This window comes from Pygocentrus nattereri, chromosome 6, assembly GCF_015220715.1.
Source record: "Pygocentrus nattereri isolate fPygNat1 chromosome 6, fPygNat1.pri, whole genome shotgun sequence".
Lineage (NCBI taxonomy): Eukaryota > Metazoa > Chordata > Actinopteri > Characiformes > Serrasalmidae > Pygocentrus > Pygocentrus nattereri.
This window is the reverse complement of record NC_051216.1, coordinates 37,242,319-37,265,500: the sequence shown is the minus strand read 5'-3', so window position 1 is coordinate 37,265,500 and position 23,182 is coordinate 37,242,319. Positions and strand designations below refer to the sequence as shown.

At 40.1% G+C, this 23,182-nt stretch overlaps 1 protein-coding gene across 1 annotated transcript; it reads left to right on the top strand.

The window, feature by feature from the left end:
- Positions 1–642: 642 nt before the first annotated feature.
- ifngr2 (interferon gamma receptor 2) lies at positions 643–22,827 on the top strand. The gene is given in 7 exon segments (NM_001360785.1): positions 643–783; positions 8,739–8,847; positions 13,785–13,942; positions 14,047–14,201; positions 14,695–14,836; positions 17,990–18,144; positions 20,327–22,827. Coding segments are annotated over 7 exon segments (945 nt in total). The 5' UTR covers positions 643–719; the 3' UTR covers positions 20,489–22,827.
- Positions 22,828–23,182: the final 355 nt, after the last annotated feature.

Genomic DNA, 23,182 nt, shown 5'->3' with positions numbered 1-23,182 from the left:
TTGAGGCCAAGAATTAAATCACTAAGACCACAACCTAATGTATTGAGGCCATGAATTAAAACATTAAGGCCACAATCAGTATATTAAGGCCACAAGTTAAATTATGGGGGCCTCAAATGAATGTATTGAGGCCACGTTGCCGCGAAAAACTTAACTCGTTGCCTTATTAATTCAAGAGCAGTGCTTATGAAAAAATAATTTCCATGTAACTTCACGGGCTCCGTAATTACCCTACAAATAATTCAGCTCGTATTTACTACTTAGGTCCAAAAACGAGGCATGGTGGATTACACGAGACTTCCGAGAAGTCTGGGGTTTCCAGCTCATACTGCACCATCACGGTTAACACTTCTATCCACAGAAACCGCAGAGTGTGAACTGTAGTTTACTCACACACAGATATTGGAAGGCTAGCTCAACTTTATCCACTGTAATCACAAAAACACCGAAAACACGTCCCCCTCACACATTAAGTCAACAATACGCCGATGGTTCTTATAAAGACAGTTACTATTTATCACGACCAGGTAAGCCTTTAGACACGAGAGGTTTGTAAAAAAGACTTGTATTTTCGCTTTTTGTTCGAAGCGGAACCAGTTAACTAGATGAGTGAGTGAGGGGGCGGTCAGTCAGTCAGGGACACACAGAAGAAGAAGAAGGAAGAGGAGATATCCATCGAGCCAAACAATGGATTTTATGTGATCAGTTTACTATTCGTTATGGATTTTGGATATTGGAAAACCCCGTTAATCTCATTTTTGTTCGTACTGATTTTTCACAGCGGTAAGTTTGCCATTGATAGCACAAAAGCACGAAGCTGTATTTAGCCTTTTATCCGAACTTTCCGTTCCACCTTAAATGGTTCAGCAGTTACATTCTGGTGCTTCTGGCGACAGAGTGTAACTGCTGCATCATTTAAGGCGGAACGGAAAGTTCGAATACGAAGCTAAATTCAGCCTCGTTTAAAAAGTAAAAAGTTTTGGTTAAGACGACAAATGCCACAGGGACGTAACGTAATGTAAAATAGCGTCTGTTTAAATAAATGTTTTTTTTAAGTCGCCGAGAAAGCCTGTGATTTCAGGCCAGATGACGTTAAACGTTTTCTCGTTATTGCTTTCGAGCTAACGTTAACGGTTAGCTGCTTGCTAATTTTGCCTTAACTCGGAATTGAACAAGATCGAACTGATGCCTGAAAGAAGACATTTACACAGAAAACGTTACGTTTCCTTTTAGACTTCGAAAAGTCTAGTGCAGTCGCCTAATAAAACGCCTAAACGTTTTATTAGTGTTAAAAAAGATGGTTCTTCAAGAATTCGTTAGTAAATTTAGAAACATGAAATATATATATATATATATATATATATATATATATATATATATATATATATATATATATATATATATATAAACTTGTAACAATAGGAGAACCCTTTTTGGTGCTATACAGAACTGTTTTCAAAAAGGCTCTCTGGCACTTTGTTAATGTATATTTCATGTATGCCCCATTACCATTTTAAAAGCAGTAAAGTGTCTGTACTTTACCTTAAAATATGAAGATTAAAATTAGCTAGCAACTACAAAAACACAATGTCTGTATCCACATTTAACTGGGTGATTTTGGGCAGTCCCACCTCACAGACATTGAACTTCTCTATGAAATATATTTGTTAAAATCTTCCAGTGACACCATTATTGTAATATTATGTTATCATTTTCAAGCAATGTTAAAGGAATTAGTTTATTAATTTATTTAATTAAACAAAAAGCCATTTTGATCTGTGTCCCATGGTTTATGTGCAGCCCTCTTATCCAAACCTGTTCCCTCTCGTAAAAAAAGAAACATATAATTTGTTATGATGTATACAGGAATTTGCATAATTTTGTTTTCTGCAGAATGAGCAACAGACAAGTCAGTGTTTTCATTCTGTTTTCTCATTTTACACACCAAAAAACCTGATTCGGCTGCATTAGTAAAATTTGCTCATTTAGCTGTGTTACCTAATTTATTGTTAGAAAAAGGAATATATTCACCAATTAGGCATAACATTATGATCCTTGTTTCTACACTTATTGTCCATTTTATCAGCTCCACTTACTGTATAGATGCACTTTGTATTTCTACAGTTACAGACTGTAGTCCATCTGTTTCTCTGATACTTTGTTAGCACCCTTTTACCCTGTTCTTCAGTGGTCAGGACCCCCATGGACCCTCACAGAGCAGGTACTATTTGGGTGGTGGATCGTTTTCAGCACTGCAGTAACGCTGATGTGGTGGTGGTGGTGTGTTAGTGTGTGTTGTACTGGTACGAGTGGATCAGACACAGCAGTGATGCTGGAGTTTTTAAACCCAGTGTCTACTCACCCTTTCAAGCTAAACATTCTTGAATTCTGCTTATTTTTGGCAAAATTCACACCACTGTTAACCATTCTTGTAACCTTCAGTTATTCTAAATAAAAATTAAATGAAAATGGCTTGGGAAAAGGATTTTAATGAAAACAATTTGATTAAAACACATTTTCTGCCCCCCCCCCACTCTGTTGCATATTTTACACAATATTCATTATATTTACTTTTTAAAACATTTATTAAGTTTGAACAGACAAAAAGAACCTGTAGTTCCACATATGAACATGCTATGGACAGTAATAAATCTACAACTACAGTGACTTTCACACACTGTTTTTACACACTACACAAAATCCAATTTATAATAAATTATGCTCACATTGCAATAAAACATGTAGTTAGTCTGACAGTATCCACAGTATGGTTAGAAAAATGTACTATGACAAAATTAGACCACAATAACGTTGTAATAATGTCATATTACTGACCCCTAGCTTTAAGAAACCAAAATTTTAATTTAAGTAACTTACCCTAAATTTTGGCAGTTGGTCAGAGCCAAAGTTTACTTCTTAGCTTTGCAGTGGAGCTGTGCAAGATTAATGTATCTTAGAAGTAAAGACCTTTTTCTGTGACTTTCTGTGACTTCCTGCACATTTTAGTGCCTTTCCTGCCAATTTCTTGCAATAATAGGCTGATTAGTTGAATCAATTAGTTGAATTAGTGCAGGTCTCCCGAACAAGGGTTAAGAAATATTGCTTTAGGCGTCTTCTATTGGCTGACCTACTCTGCAGTCTAGATAGGAAAAACAGGCCTTTTAGACAGTTTTTTTTATGGTGGTGGTAATAATGAGATTATTGCTGGCTGAAGATTGACCTTTGCTTAGTGCTTTGATCAGTGGCCCCATTTACACTTGACTTTAAAATGGAACACGTTTCTGGATGCTGAATGCTGCCCATATATGCATTTAAAAGATCACTGTAACCACACTTATGATCAGAATGTGTTCAAACTAGGATTTTACCGATACCAGAACATAATGGCAACATTGGTAGGGCTGGGCAGTATGGCAATATCGTAAACGTGAAAACTCCTTCACACTATGACACGGTGTGCTTTTCTGGGGATATTGTCGATATTTAAGATCTTTCCCTTCTCAATGTTTGAATGCAAAGAGAGCATTATTAGTCATGTTTAACTGGATTTAGCGCAGCACAGTGTGTGAAATGTTGAACACAAAGCATTCTATGCATAGTTTTAAAAAATCTTTTAACTGTGGTACTATTTTGTCTTTTCCAATTTATCAGATATCAGAAAAAAATATACACTGCTCAAAAAAATAAAGGGAGCACTCAAATAATATATCCTACATCTGAATGAATGAAATATTCTCATTGAGTACTTTGTTCTGTACAAAGTTGAATGTACTGACAACAAAATCACACAAAAATCATCAATGGAAATCAAATTTATTAACCAATGGAGGCCTGGATTTGGAGTCACACACAAAATGAAAGTGGAAAAACACACTACAGGCTGATCCAACTTTGATGTAATGTCCTTAAAACAAGTCAAAATGAGGCTCGGTATTGTGTGTGGCCTCCATGTGCCTGTATGACCTCCCTACAATGCCTGGGCATGCTCCTGATGAGGTGGCGGATGGTCTCCTGAGGGATCTCCTTCCAGATGTGCTCAATCGGATTCAGGTCTGGGGAACGGGCGGGCCAGTCCATAGCTTCAGTGCCTTCATCTTGCAGGAACTGCTGACACACTCCAGCCGCATGAGGTCTAGCATTGTCCTGCATTAGGAGGAACCCAGGGCCAACCGCACCAGCATATGGTCTCACAAGGGGTCTGAGGATCTCATCTCGGTACCTACTGGCAGTCAGGCTACCTCTGGCAAGCACATGGAGGGCTGTGCAGTCCTCCAAAGAAATGCCACCCCACACCATTACTGACCCACTGCCAAACTGCTGAAGGATGTTGCAGGCAGCAGATCGCTCTCCACGGTGTCTCCAGACTCTGTCACGTCTGTCACATGTGCTTTCATCTGTGAAGAGCACAGGGCGCCAGTGGCGAATTTGCCAATCCTGGTGTTCTCTGGCAAATGCCAAGTGTCCTGCACAGTGTTGGGCTGTGAGCACAACCCCCATCTGTGGACGTCGGGCCCTCATACCGTCCTCATGGAGTCGGTTTCTAACAGTTTGTGCAGACATATGCACATTTGTGGCCTGCTGGAGGTCATTTTGCAGGGCTCTGACAGTGCTCCTCCTGTTCCTCCTTGCACAAAAGAGGGTTGTTGCCCTCCTACGGCCTCCTTCACATCTGGTGTACTGGCCTGTCTCCTGGTAGCGCCTCCAGCTTCTGGACACTACGCTGACAGACACAGCAAACCTTCTTGCCACAGCTCGCATTGATGTGCCATCCTGGATGAGCTGCACTACCTGAGCCACTTGTGTGGGTTGTAGAGTCTGTCTCTTGCTACCAAGTGTGAAAGCACCCCCAACATTCAAAATTGACCAAAACATCAGCCAGAAAGCATAGGTACTGAGAAGTGGTCTGTGGTCCCCACCTGCAGAACCACTCCTTTATTGAGTGTGTCTTGCTAATTGCCAATCATTTCCACCTGTTGTCTATTCCATTTGCAAAACAGCATGTGAAATTGATTGTCAATCAGTGTTGCTTCCTAAGTGGACAGTTTGATTTATTTGGAGTTATATTGTGTTGTTTAAGTGTGCCCTTTATTTTTTTGAGCAGTGTACATTTTAGTGGGCTTCGGGTTCCGGGCGGTATGGTGTAGGTTGCAGAGAGGTTGCTCCGCAGAGCAAAATTATAAATATTATTTGACTTACTCCAAATTCGATTATTTTTATAGCAGACGCTATATTGAACATTGTTTCATCTTTTGCGCCATTTATATTCGCCGACATGCCACCGAAAGTAAATAAAACTTCAAATTCTTCACAACCTCTCATCGGCTTGGCGCGTCCTCCTCGGCCTCGCCTGATGCGTCTGTAGCACGCAGCGGTCCCGCTTCTCTCGATTTGGCTAAAGAGCTTGCTGCCCTGAAAACTGAAATCATCACATAGTTTCACACAATTTCAAAGGGATATCATTCCAAGATTCGAGTGGAGCTCCAGGAAATGAGATCTGAACTGCTCCGAGATAACGCCGCACTTAAGGCCGACATTGCTTAGGTTCGTGGCACCGTTTCGGAGGTTGAGACTTCACTGTCAGGACTTTCAGACGAGGTGGTGGATCTCAGGGCTACAGTTGAATCTCTCACGGGAGATCTTGCAAAAATCGATGCTAGATGCGAGGACCTGGAGGCTCGTTCATGCCGACAAAATATTAGACTTGTTGGAATTACGGAAAACAATTCGCAATTCATCTTATCCAACTCCAGCGTGTCTGAACTTTTGAGAGAGGCATTTTCCCAGGATAAAAGTCCACTTGGATAGAGCACATCGTTCACTAGCACCCCGTCCAAAACCCAACGAGCCCCCTCGCCCAATAATAGTGAAATTGCAGTATTTTGAAGATTGCGCTCGGATCCTTAAAGAAGCTCGGAGTTGCCAGCGAATCTCCTCTGCAGGAATGCGATTCTTCCTTTATCCTGACTTCACGCCCAAAGTAGCCAAGGCCAGGGCGGCTTTCAATGAGGTTCGCAAAAAATTGCGTACAATGGACGGGGTCAAATACGGCATTGTCTACCCTGCTCGACTTCGAATTACATTTGAGGGAAAGTCACACGAGTTTACTTCTGCAGGCGAAGCTGAACGATTCATAACCATGATGTCCGGGTGATGTATCACCAGCGTTGTTACGGCGCGATAGTCATATTCATTTATACTGTGCACTTATTGTTTACTGGGCGTCTTTGATATGTTTTAACCTATTGCTGATTTGCGTATGTGTTGCAATATTTTGTTTGTTACTAGTTCCATTCATAAAATCGATGGCTGTAAGAATTTAGAATAGGTGGAGTGCACTATCTGAGTTCTGTTGCATGTTGTTGTGTACAGGGTGAAATTATTTTATAATTGTTCATGGCTGTTTGAGCTCACTTTTAAATGTGTGTATGTGAGTTCGTACGGAATTTGTTTCAGAATTGCTCATATGCGGAGCCCAGACATTTTGTCTGATGCTGTTCTATCGGAGGCATTGCTCAACTGGGTTTGACTCCCTTTGGAGTTTACTAAAATGTTACGGGGTGTCCGTGTTCCTGTTGTTGTTGCTGTTGCGTGTGTGTATATGCGTGTTTGCGTATGTGTGTAGGTACCTATGTGTATGCGTGTTTTTTTTTCTTTTCTTTTTCCTCTTTTTATTTTATTTATTTATTTAATTTTTTCTCTTCTCCCCTTTTCCACCACCACTTGTTTGGTGCTATCGGTTAAATGGCGGATTCTAATATAAAGGCACCACTTGGTGGGTATCCTATACGATTCTTGACTTGGAATGTGAGGGGATTGAATAATCCGATTAAAGGTTTAAAAGTATCAAATCATCTGAGACATTTAAACACAGATGTAGCCTTTTTACAGGAGACACACCTCAACAATGCAGATCATTATAAACTGAACTTTCCCTGGGTTGGTGAGTTTTTTCATTCTAAATTTAACACTAAAATTAGAGGAGTCGCAATTCTAATTAAAAAAGGGATACAGTTTGTTCCGAGTAACGTCTTTGTAGACACAGATGGCAGGTATTTGATTGTGCAGGGCCTCTTATTTAACACTCCCGTGTTACTTGTAAGTGTTTACGCCCCAAATTTTGATCATCCTAACTTCTTGCATAAGGTATTTAAAGCTATACCATCTTTAACAATCACTTATTATTTTTGAGCGGAGATTTCAATTGTGTAGTTGACCCAACCTTGGATAATTCATCCCTCCATGCTAGATCCAGTTCGGCAATGTCTCAGGTTCTTTTGGATTTCTTAACAGCTAGACCCTTGGAGACATAAAAATCCAGGTGCCAGGGTGTTTTCCTTTTACTCAAATCCCCATAAAAGTTACTCTCGGCTTGAATACATGTTCATGGACAGCTCACTTAAGCTCGAGCTTCAAGATCTATCAGAATTTACAAAACTTGCTGAGCTTTATGCTACAAACCCAACCCCAGTTCTGCAGAAACGTTGTTTGGATCTTCAGATTAAATTTGATTTGATCTCGACATCCAGTGCAGAGCTGCTTCTTTTACATTCACATAGTAATTATTATGAACATGGGGAAAAAGCTTCTAGGTCGTTGACTCACCAGTTGAAAAGACTGGCGGCATCTCGTCTGATTCCTTGTATTAAAGACCAGAATGATGAGCAATGTTCAGACTCCTGCTCCATCAACAGATCTTTCAAATGGTTTTATTCTGACCTTTATAGATCACAGGCTGTATCTGATGTTGAGATTTCTATTTTTTTAGGCAAACTGGTTTTCCCTGTTGTGAACTCATCATTTGCTGATCAGCTTGACCTACCACTGACCCAAAAAGACATTGAAATTTCTATTAAGAGCATGGAAAACAACAAAGCACCTGGCCCAGATGGGTTTCCCATCGAATTTTACAAGAAGTTTGGTGTGAAATTAGTACCGCTTTTATTAGCAGTTTTCAACGAGTCTCTATCTTCTGGCACCTTACCACAACCTATGACTCAGGCGTCCATCTCACTACTCTTGAAAAAAGAGAAGGACCCCACCCAATGTGGGTCATATAGACCTATATCTCTTTTAAATGCAGATGTAAAAAATTTGACCAAAGCCCTGGTGCTGAGATTGGAGCAGGTACTCCCTAATATTATATCATGCGATCAAAATGGCTTTATCAAGGGACGCCAGCTCTATTTCAATATCCGGGCACTCTTAAATGCCATTTTCATGGATCACTCCACTAACTCTGCTGAATTGATCATTTCTCTTGACGCAGAAAAAGCATTCGATCGTGTTGAATGGAACTATTTGTTTGTTGTTCTACTGCAATTTGGATTCGGAGAAAAATTCATTTCCTGGATAAGACTGCTATATACTGCCCCTCAAGCGAGTGTACACACTAATGAACTTTATTCAGAATATTTTCCATTGACACGGGGCACTAGACAGGGATGTCCCCTCTCGCCATTACTTTTTGCCCTAGCCATCAAACCTCTGTCAATTGCTTTAAAATCTCTCTCATCTTGTAGAGGTATTGTCCGCACTGGAGTTATTATAATTATAATAATTATATATGGAGTTATAATCATTATACGCTGATGATTTACTGCTGTATGTGACTGACCCGGTTACTTCCCTGAAACCTGGAGTTTAACAACTCCAAATTGAAACGTCAGCTTTGGCTGAACAAGTTTGAAATTTTTTTTTTTTTTTTTTTTTTTAAATAACTCCTGTTCTGTTTATTTCAGCATGGTCGACTAATCTGTCAGCACCAAAACTTAAAGAAGTCAGTTCATCAGTGTTGTCATGGGAACCTTCGAAAGTCAACAACGTGACGTATACTGTTCAGTACAGAGCGTAAGTTTTTTGTCAGCATTTTTTTTGTGTCATCATCACTGGGTTATCTGTTTAAATTAGATCTGTATGATAAATAATTTTGTCATTATGGCGATATAGTTTCTGCACCTTTGGAGCTGCGATGGCATAACAGATCATATTACCTCATCCACACAGCGCCAGAGAGACATAATTACACAAGTCGTCTTCTTCTTCTTCTTTCGGCTGCTCCCTTTAGGGGTTGCCACAGCGGATAATCTACCTCAACCTTGCCCTATCCATTGCCTCCTCTACTTTCACACCAACCATCTCCATGTCCACTTTCACTACATCCATAAACCTTCTCTGAGGTCTACCTCTTCTCCTTCTACCCGGCAGCTCCGTCTCCAACATTCTTTGCCCAATATATCCACTATTCCCCCTCAACACATGTCCAAATCATCTCCACCTGGCCTCTCTGGCTTTATCTCCAAACTGCTCCACCTTCACTGTCCCTCTGATATGCTCATTTCTAATCTTGTCCAGCCTTGTCACTCCCAACGAAAATCTCAGCATCTTCATCTCTGCCACCTCCAGCTCAGCCTCCTGTCTTTTTAGACAGAGCCACAGTCTCCAAATCATACATCATAGCAGGACACACTACTGTCTTGTAAACCTTCCCTTTCACTCTTGCTGCTATCCTTCTGTCACACATCAGCCCTGACATCCGTCTCCACCCATTCCATCCTGCCTGCACCATCTTCTTCACCTCTTTTCTACACTGTCCATTGCTCTGGATGGTTGACCCAAGATATTTGAAGTCATCCACCTTTACGACCTCTACTCCTTGCATCTTCACCTTTCCACCTGCCTCCCTCTCATTCACACACATGTATTGCTTCTTATCTCTACTGACCTTCATTCCTCTCCTCTCCAGTGCAAACCTCCACCTCTCCAGATTCTCTTCCACCTGCTCTCTACTCTCACCACAGATTACAATGTCATCTGCAAACATCATGGTCCATGGAGCCTCCTGCCTGACCTCATCTGTCAACCTGTCCATCACCATTGCAAACAAGAAGGGGCTCAAAGCTGATCCTTGATGTAACCCTACCTTCACCTTGTAACCATTTGTCACTCCTACTGCACACCTCACCACTGTCTCACTATCCTCATACAGGTCCTGCATCACCCTTTATACCTCTGTAGTTACTATAGCTCTGCACATCACCCTTGTTCTTAAAAATGGGGACCAATACACTGCTTCTCCACTCATCAGGCATCCTCTCACTCTCCAGGATTTTGTTAAACAACCTGGTTAAAAGGTCCACTGCCTTCTCTCCTAAACATCTCCATACCTCCACAGGTATGTCATCTGGACCACCTGCCTTTCCATTCTTCATCCTTTTTAAAGCTGCCCTCACTTCCACCTTACTAATTCTCTGCACTTCCTGATCCACTATCTCTCCCCAAGTTGTCGTCCTCTCTCTCTCGTTTTCTTCATTCATTAGTTCTTCAAAGTACTCCTTCCATCTACTCATCACTCTCTGTTCACTCACTAGTACATTTCCCTCTCTATGCTTTATCAGCCTAACCTGCTGTACATCCTTTCCAGCTCTATCTCTCTGTTTAGCCAAACGATACAAGTCCTTTACTCCTTCTTTACTGTCCAGCCTCTCATACAGCTCATCATAGGCCTGAGCCTTTACCACCATTCTTTTTGCTATGTGACTAGCCTCACAGTACTCCTGCCTACTTCCTTCATCTCTCTGGTTATCCCACTTTTTCTTGGCTGCCTTCTTCTTCTGAATACTCTCCTGGACTTCCTCATTCCACCACCAACTTTCCTTGTCTTCTTTCCTTTGACCAGACGAAACACCCAACACATTCTTGCCAGTTTCTCTCGCCACCTTAGCTGTAGTTTCCCAGTCCTCATGTAGCTCCTCACTGCCCCCAAGGACCTGTTGCAATTTTCCCTGAATTGCCTGCAACCATCCTCCTCCTTCAGCTTCCACTATCTAATCTTTGGCTCTGTCTTCACTCTCTTCCTCTTTGTTTCTAATCTCATTCTACAGACACCACCCCATGCTGCCTTGCTACACTTTCCCCTGGCACCACTTTACAATCTCCAATCTCCTTTAGATGGCATCTCCTGCTAAGGAAATAATCCACCTGTGTGCATCTCCCTCTACTCTTGTATGTCACCCTGTTTTCTTCCCTCTTCTGAAAATACGTGTTCACCACAGCCATTTCCATTCTCTTTGCAAAATCTACAACCATCTGACCTTCCGCATTTCTGTGTTTCACACCATACATACCCAGCACCTCTTCATCCCCTCTGTTCCCTTCACCAACATGTCCATTGAAGGCTGCACCAATCACCAATCTCTCCTCTCTAGGGACACCATCTACCACGTCATCCATCTTACTCCAAAATTCCTCTTTGTCCTCTAACTGACAACCAACCTGTGGTGCATATGAACTGACCACATTTAAAATCACACCATCAACCTCCAACTTCAGGCTCATGATCCTGTCTGACACTCTCTTTACATCCAGAACACTTTTCCCAAGCTGTTCCTTTAGGATTATCCCTACTCTAATTCTCTTCCTCTGTACACCATGATAGAACAGTTTGAATCCACCTCCAATGTTCCTGGGCTTGCTTCCTTTCCATCTGGTCTCCTGGACACACAGAATATCTACCTTCCTTCTCTCCATCATGTCTGCAAGCTCTCTGCCTTTACCAGTCATTGTCGCTATGTTCAGAGTCCCTACTCTAACCTCCACACTCCTGCCTTTCCTTCTCTATCGCTGCCTTCTAACCCGCCTTTCTCCTCTCCTCTCTTCGACCTACAGTAGTCCAATTTCCCCCGTCACCCTGCTGGTCAACAGCACCAGAGGCAGTCATTGTTAACCCGGGCCTCGACCGATCCGGTATGGCAATCATATTTGTGATCCTGAAGATAGTTTTGGCCGGATGCCCTTCCTGACGCAACCCTCACCATTTATCCGGGCTTGGGACCGGTACCAGAAGTACACAAAGTACACCCCTAATGGCTGGTTTATCATTACATGAGTCTAATGAGTGTTTTTCTGTGCTTGGAGGAATGCTGCTTTCTCACTTGGGGGACGAGTAATACTTAACGATTCAGCTAAATGGGCAATAACAAAATACGTGTGAAGCTCAAATACTCCTCCCTTTTGAAGTACACTGTCGTGAAAACACATCAAGTGTTAGGATTGTTCTCACACCCAGTATTGTAAGTGTGTGTGGCAGTTGCTTTCACAGCAAACATATTTAATAAACACAACACAAATAAAATGACCTCTAATCGACGTAATCTTGCCCATGTCAGTTATTAAAAATTTTTTTTTAAATCCTTTCCCCACTCTGTGTATTCATGTACTGTCCCCTTAAAAAACTTACCAGCAATATTCGTGAGATTTGACTGCTCCGATTTATTATTTTGGACACAAAACAAGAAATAAACTGTTAAAAACAACAGAGTAATAATAACACAGTTTTTATTGAGTAATAATGACTCTTAGGAGTTTGAAAGAACAATGTTTAAGAAAGCAAGACAGAAACAGAAGTACGCATGGCTAAAGTATGCTGTCAAATAAAATAGATGTGCACTGCCACTGCTGGTGTAGGCAAACAGGCAGAAATATGAATGCAGGTTAAAGAAAAAAATAACCTTTTGTAAGAAGGCAGAATTAGGATTTTTATGTTGTGCATATACATAAAATCTTCATGTTTTATTCTAGAGCCATTTGTAGAGATGTGGAAGTTTAAACATGTACTATTGTGGGATCGGGTTAAATTGTGCTTTTCCAGGTTGTTGCATGATCACATATAAAAATATTCTAATTTGATAATAGTGCAATGCATCATCAGGTAATTAGTTACTAGTTGTAACAAGCCCTCATCCACTTTGCCTCATCAGTTCCTCTTGGAGGAATGCCCAGTGCTATCTTAAGGGCTGTTCTCTTACTTTATTAGCTGAAGGGTGTTCTAAAAGCCCACAGAGGGATCAGGGATCAAGCAAACACTAGTGTTGATTTCAGCAGCAGAACTTACCCAGAAATCAATGTGACCTGTGCATTTCAAACCGCAAAATAATGACAGACAGAGCTGTTCATAAGTGACAGCAATATTTTAAAATGCCTAACATTTCAAAACCATAACATTCGACTCCATCTGTTGTACATGACTGCTGATACTTTACTTTTCTCCGCTTGCTGGCTCATTAGTATGCTAAAGGCTACGTGGCTGACAACTAAACGAAAGCCTCAGCAGCACAGCTCTGGTTTATAGCCAACTTTATATACACTACAAACTTTTTTTGCATTGCAAAGTTTGCATGGGTAGCCAATTAGCTCACTGAGTCTAACCTGCAGAGGGTGAGTGTGTTCTATTTGTATAATCTGCTCTCACTGAGCCCTACCCCACTTCTGCTTTGAATGGACACTCATGTAACACAAAAGTAGCACTTTCGAGTGGTGAGTGGAAATGGGTGAAAGTAAGTCAAAAAAAAAAAAAAAAAAATCTCGAACCTGTCTGCCCATTCTCCTCTGACCTCTCACACCAACAAGGCATTTTCGTCCACACAACTGCCGCTCACTGGATATTTTCTCTTTTTCGGACCATTCTCTGTAAACCCTAGAGATGGTTGTGCATGAAAATCCCAGTAGATCAGCAGTTTCTGAAATAATCGGACCAGCCCATCTGGCACCAACAACCATGCCATGTTCAAAGTCACTTAAATCACCTTTCATCCCCATTCTGATGCTTGGTTTGGACTTCAGCAATTTGTCTTGACCACCACTACATGCCTTAATGCATTGAGTTGCGGCCATGTGATTAGCTGATTAGCTATTTGTGTTAACAAGCAATTGTACCTAATAAAGTGGCCAGTGAGTGCATAGCTGTTCTAGGCTCACATAGTCAACATAGACCATTTTTTTAACTGTAGGGATCCTGGGCAAGAGTGGCACTACTTGTGTGGATGTAATCAGCCGCAGTTCAGCTTTGCAGATGGAGATTTCTATGGAAAGATATTTCGCGTTCGAGCAGAGAGAGGAAACCAAACTACAGTTTGGCAGGAGTCAGTTAAGATCCAGTGCAGACACAGTAAGCCTCCCTTTTCATCATGGGATTTATTACTTTGAAATCAAGTGTATATACACGTTCATTTCTATTCGTGCTACTAACATTTTGTGCTAACTGTTTAACAGCTGATGCATGTGCTCCCCTACTCAACCTGACAATAAAGAACTACAAGGTGCTTCTGTGGATGGACGATAAAGACGAGACCCTGAAGAAGGAGTTTGGAGGCCACATCACCTTCAGAGCTTTGTACTGGAAAGAAACAAGTGCCTCTGATAAACAGGTCTGATCGATACCTCAAAAATTGACCTCCATAAGTCGCCAGACAGTGGTGTTAAAATGGCTGTTTTTGCTATGAAGAAAGTTGAATTAAAATGAGAGAAGTAGATTTAAGACAAAAAATACACTTTATCTTAAAGTTATGTGCAGTATAAGCGTTAGTGTCTTTTGGAGTCTTAGAACAAACTAGTACAAAGGCTCCAGGGAAGTCTGTAAAAGAAAACAAAACAATTAAAATTGAGAGAATTTGTGAGACAAAAGTACAATTTTGAAATGTGAATATAAAAAAAAAAGAATAAATAGCACTTTCATGATTGTAAATGTTCAAAAACATGACGTGACATTTAGTAGTTTTTCCATTGTTTTTCAGTCTTTAGCCAAAAACGCTAGAGCAGGTATCACTGTCTGGCTACTTTTGAAGGGTTCTGTACCATTTTAAAGCTATTTCTCATACAACATGTCAGAAATAAACTTTTTTTTATAAAAACCATATCCAGGAGCTTGATGCGAGTGGCAAGACCCTGCTAATAGAGGAACTTGAGGCAGGACAGAAATACTGCTTTAATGTTGTGTATGTGGTTTATAATAAGCCCTATGGAAGTCCCAGCCGTGTGCTATGTGAAGTCATCCCTGAAACACGTAAGTTTTTGGTTTTGCAATATTCTTTTGCTTTTATTACGATGTGATTACTATTACACTCTGATTATCAAGTTCATAATTATCATGTTAAAGCAAAACCTCTGTATTGTACGGGGTGATTATTTTTAATATTTTATTTTAAAATGTTATTATTGTTAATAATAATAATAATAAAAGTAATAATAACTAATGTAGTGTGTGTGAGGGGGAGAGATGTATGTGTTTGGGGGGGGGGTCATTCAAATTAACTGTCACTCTGTTATTATGCAGCTCTTAGTGGAAAAGCCTTGTTTGAGTCCGATTTGCACCCTTTGAACAAACAGTCATAACTCAGAAAATGTTTACTCTGTGGCTTAACCGGATAGATGGTGTAATGTTGTGTGTATTGAGAAGAAAATTACTGAGTTATGACAAGTTAAACACAGAGAAAATCTTGAAATAAGCAGATTCTGATTTTGAGAAATTTACTTGGGAGAGAAGCAGTGTACTCGTCCCCATTTTTAAGAACAAGGGTGATGTGCAAAGCTGCAGTAACTACAGAGGTATAAAGTTGATGAGCCACACCATGGAGGTATGGGAAAGAGTTGTTGAAGCAAGGCTAAGGCGAGAGGTTCAGATCAGTGAGCAGCAGTTTGGTTTCATGCCCAGAAAGAGTACCACAGATGCAATTTTTGCATTGAGAGTGTTGGTAGAGAAGTACAGAGAAGGTCAGAAGGAGCTACATTGTGTCTTTGTGGATCTAGAGAAGGCATATGATAGGGTGCCAAGAGAGGAGCTGTGGTACTGTATGAGGAAGTCAGGTGTAGCTGAAAAGTATGTTAGGGTGGTGCAGGACCTGTATGAGGATAGTGAGACAGTGGTGAGGTGTGCAGTTGGAGTGACAAATGGTTTCAAGGTGAATGTAGGGTTACATCAGGGATCAGCTTTGAGCCCCTTGTTTGCAATGGTGATGGAAGGGTTGACAGATGAGGTCAGGCAGGAGGCTCCATGGACCATGATGTTTGCAGATGACATTGTAATCTGTGGTGAGAGTAGAGAGCAGGTGGAAGAGAATCTGGAGAGGTGGAGGTTTGCACTGGAGAGGAGAGGAATGAAGGTCAGTAGAGACAAGACGGAATACGTGTGTGTGAATGAGAGGGAGGCAGGTGGAAAGGTGAAGATGCAAGGAGCAGAGGTCGTAAAGATGGATGACTTCAAATATCGTGGGTCAACCATCCAGAGCAATGGACAGTGTATAAAAGAGGTGAAGAAGAGGGTGCAGGCAGGATGGAGTGGGTGGAGACGGATGTCAGGGCTGATGTGTGACAAAAGGATAGCAGCAAGAGTGAAAGGGAAGGTTTACAAGACAGTAGTGTGTCCTGCTATGATGCATGGTTTGGAGACTCTGTGGCTCTGTCTAAAAGAGAGGAGGCTGAGCTGGAGGTGGTGGAGATGAAGATGCTTTTCGTTGGGAGTGACAAGGATGGACAAGTTTAGAAATGAGCAGATCAGAGGGACAATGAAGGTGGAGCAGTTTAGAGATAAAGCCAGAGAGGCCAGGTTGAAATGGTTTGGACATGTGTTGAGGAGGAATAGTGGATATATTGGGCAAAGAATGTTGGAGATGGAGCTGCCGGGTAGAAGGAGAAGAGGTAGACCTCAGAGAAGGTTTATGGATGTAGTGAAGGTGGACATGGAGATGGTTGGTGTAAAAGTAGAGGAGGCAGTGGATAGGGCAAGATGGAGGCAGATGATCTGCTGTGGCGACCTCTAAAGGGAGCAGCCGAAAGAAGATGAAGACGACTTGGGAGAGAATGGGGCAGTTTTCTGTGCCTAGTGCCAAACAAATGCTCATAACTCTAAAGCTAATTGAATTGATGAGATATTTTGAGGTTTCAGAAAGTTTCTCCACCATTTAAAGCCGAAATGGAGTTTATAGGTGAAAGTTTTAAGGATTTTAAAGCAGATTCCCTGTGTGACAGATGTGTCTTTGAGACTAAGTGGCCTGCTGTGATGACATTGATGTCAGTTAGAAATTGAAGTTCTGAACATTCCGCTATTCATTCTTATGGGAGGTTTAATTTTTTAAACTTAATTTTATTAAAAACTACCAATCCGATCAACTCTAAAAATACATAGCACAAGTCACAGTGCCAAGACCTTTGAAACGCAGTTTGAACGGAGTCTGTATGTTAAACGGTTCAGGCTGTATTAATCACAGAAAAGTGTGGAAGAAGAATAAGTATGAGAGAATAATAGAGTGCTTTTTCAAGCACTCTATTTACATTTACATTCATACGATGCAGTGGTGGAGAGGTGTTCTGGCTCATTTTAATCCCTGGTGTTAAACCTCATTAGCTGAATGTAAATGTCAAGGGATAATACACCATGTGAAAAGGTTGGATAGCACGGTGAGTAACAATATTGCCCTACACACAGGCAATAAGTCATCAATTAATCATTCAGGCAGGAATGCTACTGCTAGAGACAAGACTTCTAATATTGCATACCACCTTTTCTAAGTTCCTCTGAATTAGTGTCTGAAAAAATTATGTCTGGGAGCGATGCAAGTAGGGTTAGGGACCTTTTGCCACCTCAAACAAAAAGCACTTTGTAGTACAAAAAGAAAAGGGAAAAGAAGTATGATTGTGTACAGTTATTCCTTAGGGTAAGTTAATGAAATCAATGAAAAAAAGATTTGCAGTAAACATTTTAAATCTACTTGGCAACAACAAGTTTGTCATTACATTTAATGAAAAACATGAAATAGTGGTTAAAAACAGTTAAAAGTTAAAGTTAAAAACGGATCACTCCTTTTAACCAATTCAGGCTTAATGACCTACGCAGCTGGCAAATCTTCATGATGTTATGACCATACCTGGATTTTAATAAACAAACAAAATTTAAAAAGTTAAATAAACATCTGCTATGTCAAGTGATTTATGTTCAAACTTAGTCTGGTTGAACATAGTAGTACTGTTTTGAACAGTGATCAAAGTAAAGCATGTATACCTTTTAAGGATAATATTAACATTGCGTGATATTTTGACTGACTGACAGTCAAAAGGCTTCAAGAACTTAAGTTATAGCAAATTTATAGCTCATGAATTTGATACTGCTGTTTGTTCAAAACAAGAAATTCTGACAATTTTTTTCTTTTTTTTCTTTGTTCAGCTACAGTGCAAAACCTTCGGATTATCATATCGGGCGTGCTAATAAATGCGGGATTGATGGTTTTTGGATGTTGCTTATACTTTGTTTACAAGAATTATAAGAGAATAAAGACATTTCTTCAGCCACCTCTGGATATTCCTGAGCACATTGAAGAGGTGAGATGTCACTTTTAGACTAGTGTTTTTATTGTTCTTGGGTGGATGATGTATGCCTGTCCCAATCATTAAATAGTAGGTGAATTAGGTGCAATTGGAGTAGTTTGATTTCAGTGATTTTTCAGTTATTTGAATATTGAATTATTACAGCATTGTAATTTCAATAAATCCATTTAATTGGATTGGTGTCTTCCGTTCTCCAACAGTGGATGATATTATGCTGGTAATTTGGAACCCATCACCGACATTTATGATCCTGTGCGTACAGCAATTTAAAAGAAAACATTAACAGTTCAATGAATGGGTAATACGTTTTCTGCAGAAGAAATTGTACGTTATCAGAACACACTTGTGTGGCATTCCAAAACTACAGCCCAAAAACATGCAGCCTTGCTAGTACTGTCCAAAGTCAGACACGGTAGCTGTCGCAAAGCAGTCTAGAAATCCAGCCTATCTGGACCTAGGGCTGCTTGGTTATGGCAAAAATCGAAATTACGATTATTTTAGTTAATATTGACATCTGTTAATTTTTTTTTTTTTTTTTTGGGAAATCATGCATTTGTTAAACTTTTAAAGGAAAGGGGATTTATAACAAGACAAAATGAGATCACTAATGCAAAATGGAATACAATGATCATTTTACCTCAATTATCTTGTCTTCATGATCTTTGGAAGCCCAAAGCTGCTAGTGAAAATAAAATGTAATAAATTGCACAGCCTAACTTTGGGAAGGTGGCTAATGTTACCACTGTCAGGCTCACAGCTCTTTTCATGTGTGTGACTAATGCCATTTGGATCACTCCCAGGATAACATGCTCACTAGCTTTCTAAAACAAAATTATAAAATATCAAGGAATTATAGTTTTGCTGTAAAAAAATGTTAAGCAGTGAATGAAATACATACTCACTATACCTTTGTAAATTTGTCACCCAATTTTTTCTGCAGGAAACGTATTACCCATTCATTGAACTGTTAATGTTTTCTTTTAAATTGCTGTGCGCACAGGATCATAAATGTCGGTGATGGGTTCCAAATTACCAGCATAATATCATCCACTGTTGGAGAACGGAAGACACCAATCCAATTAAATGGATTTATTGAAATTACAACCAAAATACATAATGTGCACGCTTAAAAGAAGCTGCAATAAAAAAAAAAAGTTGTCCATTTCACATAGACTATAGTCATAAATTTACAGGCAGACAGTCCATTGGCATTTAACATTGAATCAACAATATAACCAAAAGGAGCAGTCCACTCAAAAACCATGGATAATACTCCAAGAGTCCGTCTACCTTGGCGTCGAGTTGGAAAGGCTCGTTGTCTCGCCTTCACAGGCAGGCTCCAGCTACTCCGCAACACTATGGGCAAACAAAACGGTCACAGCCGCACACCGCCGGAGAAAGGTCACATGCACTCGCACAGGCAAACCAACTTGTATTTACTTAACTTTAATGCGCGTTGAACAAAACTCCGTACTCGGTCGCTGGCACCGAGTGGTCGGGCTTCCGCAGGCAAACTCCCGACCACGCCCAGCGACTTCAGCTTGCGTTGAACTGAACTTCGCGTCAGGTTCTCCGAATCGTCTTACTGTCGCAGCTTGCTTTGCACCAATAAGCACACTATGGGAGAAAGACAGCTCCTTAGTCGCAGACACACACACAGCCACTGTAGGCGATCGGACTTTACTTGGCTTTAGTATGCGTTGAATCAAACTCTGTGCCCAACTGCTGTGTCACTCGAACAGGGCTCTTTCCTCTTACCGTGTCCGCAGTCATTAAGTTCGCCTAACAAGCCCTCAGAGCGAGGCATATCACTACAGCCTCCGTGTCTCCCTGCATGGCGCTCTTTTTTTTTATTTTTTATTATTTCTTGTTCCTCCGCGTTCACTCCAAAAATACCCCTCTCCGTCTCTCTTTCACACCTGGCCATCAATTAGCAATCAGTCTTGTGCGCAGCTGGCTAGGGGATAGTCAGCTGGCTGTAATGATCAGCTGTTTGTCATGCAATTACAAGCACAGTGTCACAACATACCCACAGCAAACAAAGTGTTCACAAACCCAAATTAAATAAACATCACACACACACACACAAAGAAACAAACTATTTGGGTCAGTAAATCACATAAACAGCAAAAAGATGTTTCACTTTTGACATTTACATCCCTTTTTCTTTCTGCAGTTTTTTTCCGGAGAGTTCCCTCACCACGAATTTGTTTGTATCGGCAGCGAAGAACTAGAATCGAATGGCCTTATAACTTTAGTTCCGGAACAGATCAGAGAAGAGGAAGAGGGCGGAAGTGATGGAAGGGAAAATTCAATCTCTCCTGACATTGCGAAGTAGAGTGTATGGTTTTCCAGAAGAGCTGAAATGTTGTCTCTCTTCACATGTTTTTAATACTTTATATTTTAGTACAGTATTGTTTCACTATTGTATTTTTGCACTTCTGGCTAATTTACCAGTTAATTAACTGTTTTTTATCTGTAGCCCTGAATAGTTGATGATTTAATTGTTGCTCATTTCATTTTATCAGTAAAATATAAGACTTAGGTTGGATGCCTTGAAACAAACCACCTCTTTGCATATGTTTGCCAGCCAGCCTCCAAATTCTGGTTTGAAGGCTTGTGACTGTGTTCTAAGGGAATAATCCAACTTAACCTAGTTGGGTTATGTGTAAAATGTTGTTATTTTTATTTGGAGCATGAGGTAAACAAAAGTGATTTGAGGAGTTAAAAATGGAATGCTTCAACATCTGTAGTTTTACACTGTCAATTACTTGCAGTTTGTTACAAGCTGATTTTGAAAAGTGTGGCAGAATTATGTTGAAAGGTGTGGTAGAATTATGTTGAAAGGTGAGTGTTCCTATTATTAGAATTTTAAAGTGGTGTCTTTTTTTTTGTAAAACATTGTAAAAAAAAAAAAAAAAAAAAAAAAAAGTAAAAATATATTTGGGAGGAAAATAGGTAAATTGGAGGTATACAAAAGTGGCAAATTGGACCTGACTGGGCTAAATTACCTAAAACACCTTCATTAGAAGATCATAGTTTTTCTTTGAGAATTGAGGCTTTTAAAGGAAGAAATCTTTGTTTCAGCTGTAGTAGCTTGCAACAGGATAGCTAAAAGAGCTAAATTTCTGTTTTAACTTCTCTTTCTCCTCTCCCACATTATATGGAACATGCTATCGTTCAATTGTATTTGTAGAATGTGGTTTTTCCTAGCAATCAATTTAGCACTCACAGGTGTCTAGTGGCATTTTTTTCCATGTGTATACCGGGTGTGCGGTATAGTTACAAACAATTTATTTTAAAGCTGTTTTCACTACCAAGTAAATTGTGCTGTACCAGAGTATGAATGTGGTTACTCATCTTACAGTACTTGGTGTGCCCAGCTGGAATGTATGGGTGGACCTAGAAACCTAGGAAAATTTTGTACAGTGTAACTGAATTCAGATAAGCAAACATACTGTGTCGTATATAACATTGTCCAGTGGAAAACGCCTTGCATAGTAATCCAAGGACTTGTCTAAACAGTTTGCATTGGCTAATGTTTCTTACCTTCTTTTGGTTTCTTTTGATACGATTTAATGCATTGGATACATTTCATGCAGTGCTTCCTGTAACAGCTAGCTATTATACTGCTTTAAACACTAAAGAGTAAGGGTAAGGTTTGCATCATTATTTTCAAACCAGTGAGTGAGTCCTGAAAACCCCTTTCAGTACATTTGGGAGCATACAGATATACAGATCAAGTACAGATTATTCTAATCAAAACAACTAAAATCAATAGTTGCCTCTCACAGCTTATTAATTATTTTAACAATACAGCCTTAATGGAGTGTGTCGTGGAAGTACTAGAGGAACAATACAGGTTTCCTGGAGAGCTTTATCTGGGAACAGTTTATAGAGAGGGTATTGTTTTTTTTTTTTGTTTTTTTTTTAATTATTCTTTGAATTTATATATTTTTCAGCTGGAAGACCATAGAGCCTTACATGCTTACAAGTAGATCAACAATATGAATATACCTTTGAGGTAATGTGAATGTAGTAATTTGTGCATCTAATGACATCAGCAAATGTTTGTTTACAAGAATCATAGTTCAATTTAAATAGTAGATTGGATTTATATATAGATTTACCTGTATAATAGTAATCGATGCTGGTATATGTCTTCAGAATGTTTGAGGGAGTGCTTTTTGACTCGGGTTCAGTCTGTTTACAAGTTAATGTTGATGTTAAATGTAAAGATATAATGATTAGCTTATATTTGTGAGTTCAACTAATGTAATTTAATTAATGATTGAATTCAAGTTTCGAGTTTATGTAGAAAAAAAGCTTTACTTTTTGTTGTACAGTAAATGATGAATCTTGTTATTTAAATATTACTTGAGTAAAATTGACTAGTAATGGTCTACTGTACAATTTCACTACCAGTATCAAAACAAAACTGAATATAAGTGATTTGAATTTTTATAGAAGGTACACCATTTTGACCAAATTGCAGTAGAAATGTCTTTTCTTGTATGTAACATTGCCAAAAAAGGATTTTTTTTGTCAAAGTTTGTCAAAGCAGTGACTGGTCTAAAGTACAGTAATAGTTCCTTTTGGTTTACTTATCAGTGTTATTGGTGTAATGATTAATTATTAAATAAATACTGCTCTCATTAAACCTCCATGTCATTAAACCACCTTTTTCGAGTTTCAGTATGCTTTTAACAATAATTAAACTGTTAACAATAGATATCTACATTTGAGACATTATTATTATCCATCCATCCATCCATTATCTTCCGCTTCTCCGGGGTTCGGGTCGCGGGGGCAGCATCCTAAGCAATGAAGCCCAGACCTCCCTTTCCCCAGCCACTTCCACCAGCTCTCCAAGGGGGATTCCAAGGCGCTCCCAGGCCAGCTGGGCGATATAGTCACGCCAGCGTGTCCTGGGTCTTCCCCGGGGTCTCCTCCCAGGGACTTGCCTGTGACACCTCCCGAGGGAGGCGTCCAGGAGGCATCCTAACCAGATGCCCGAACCACCTCAGCTGGC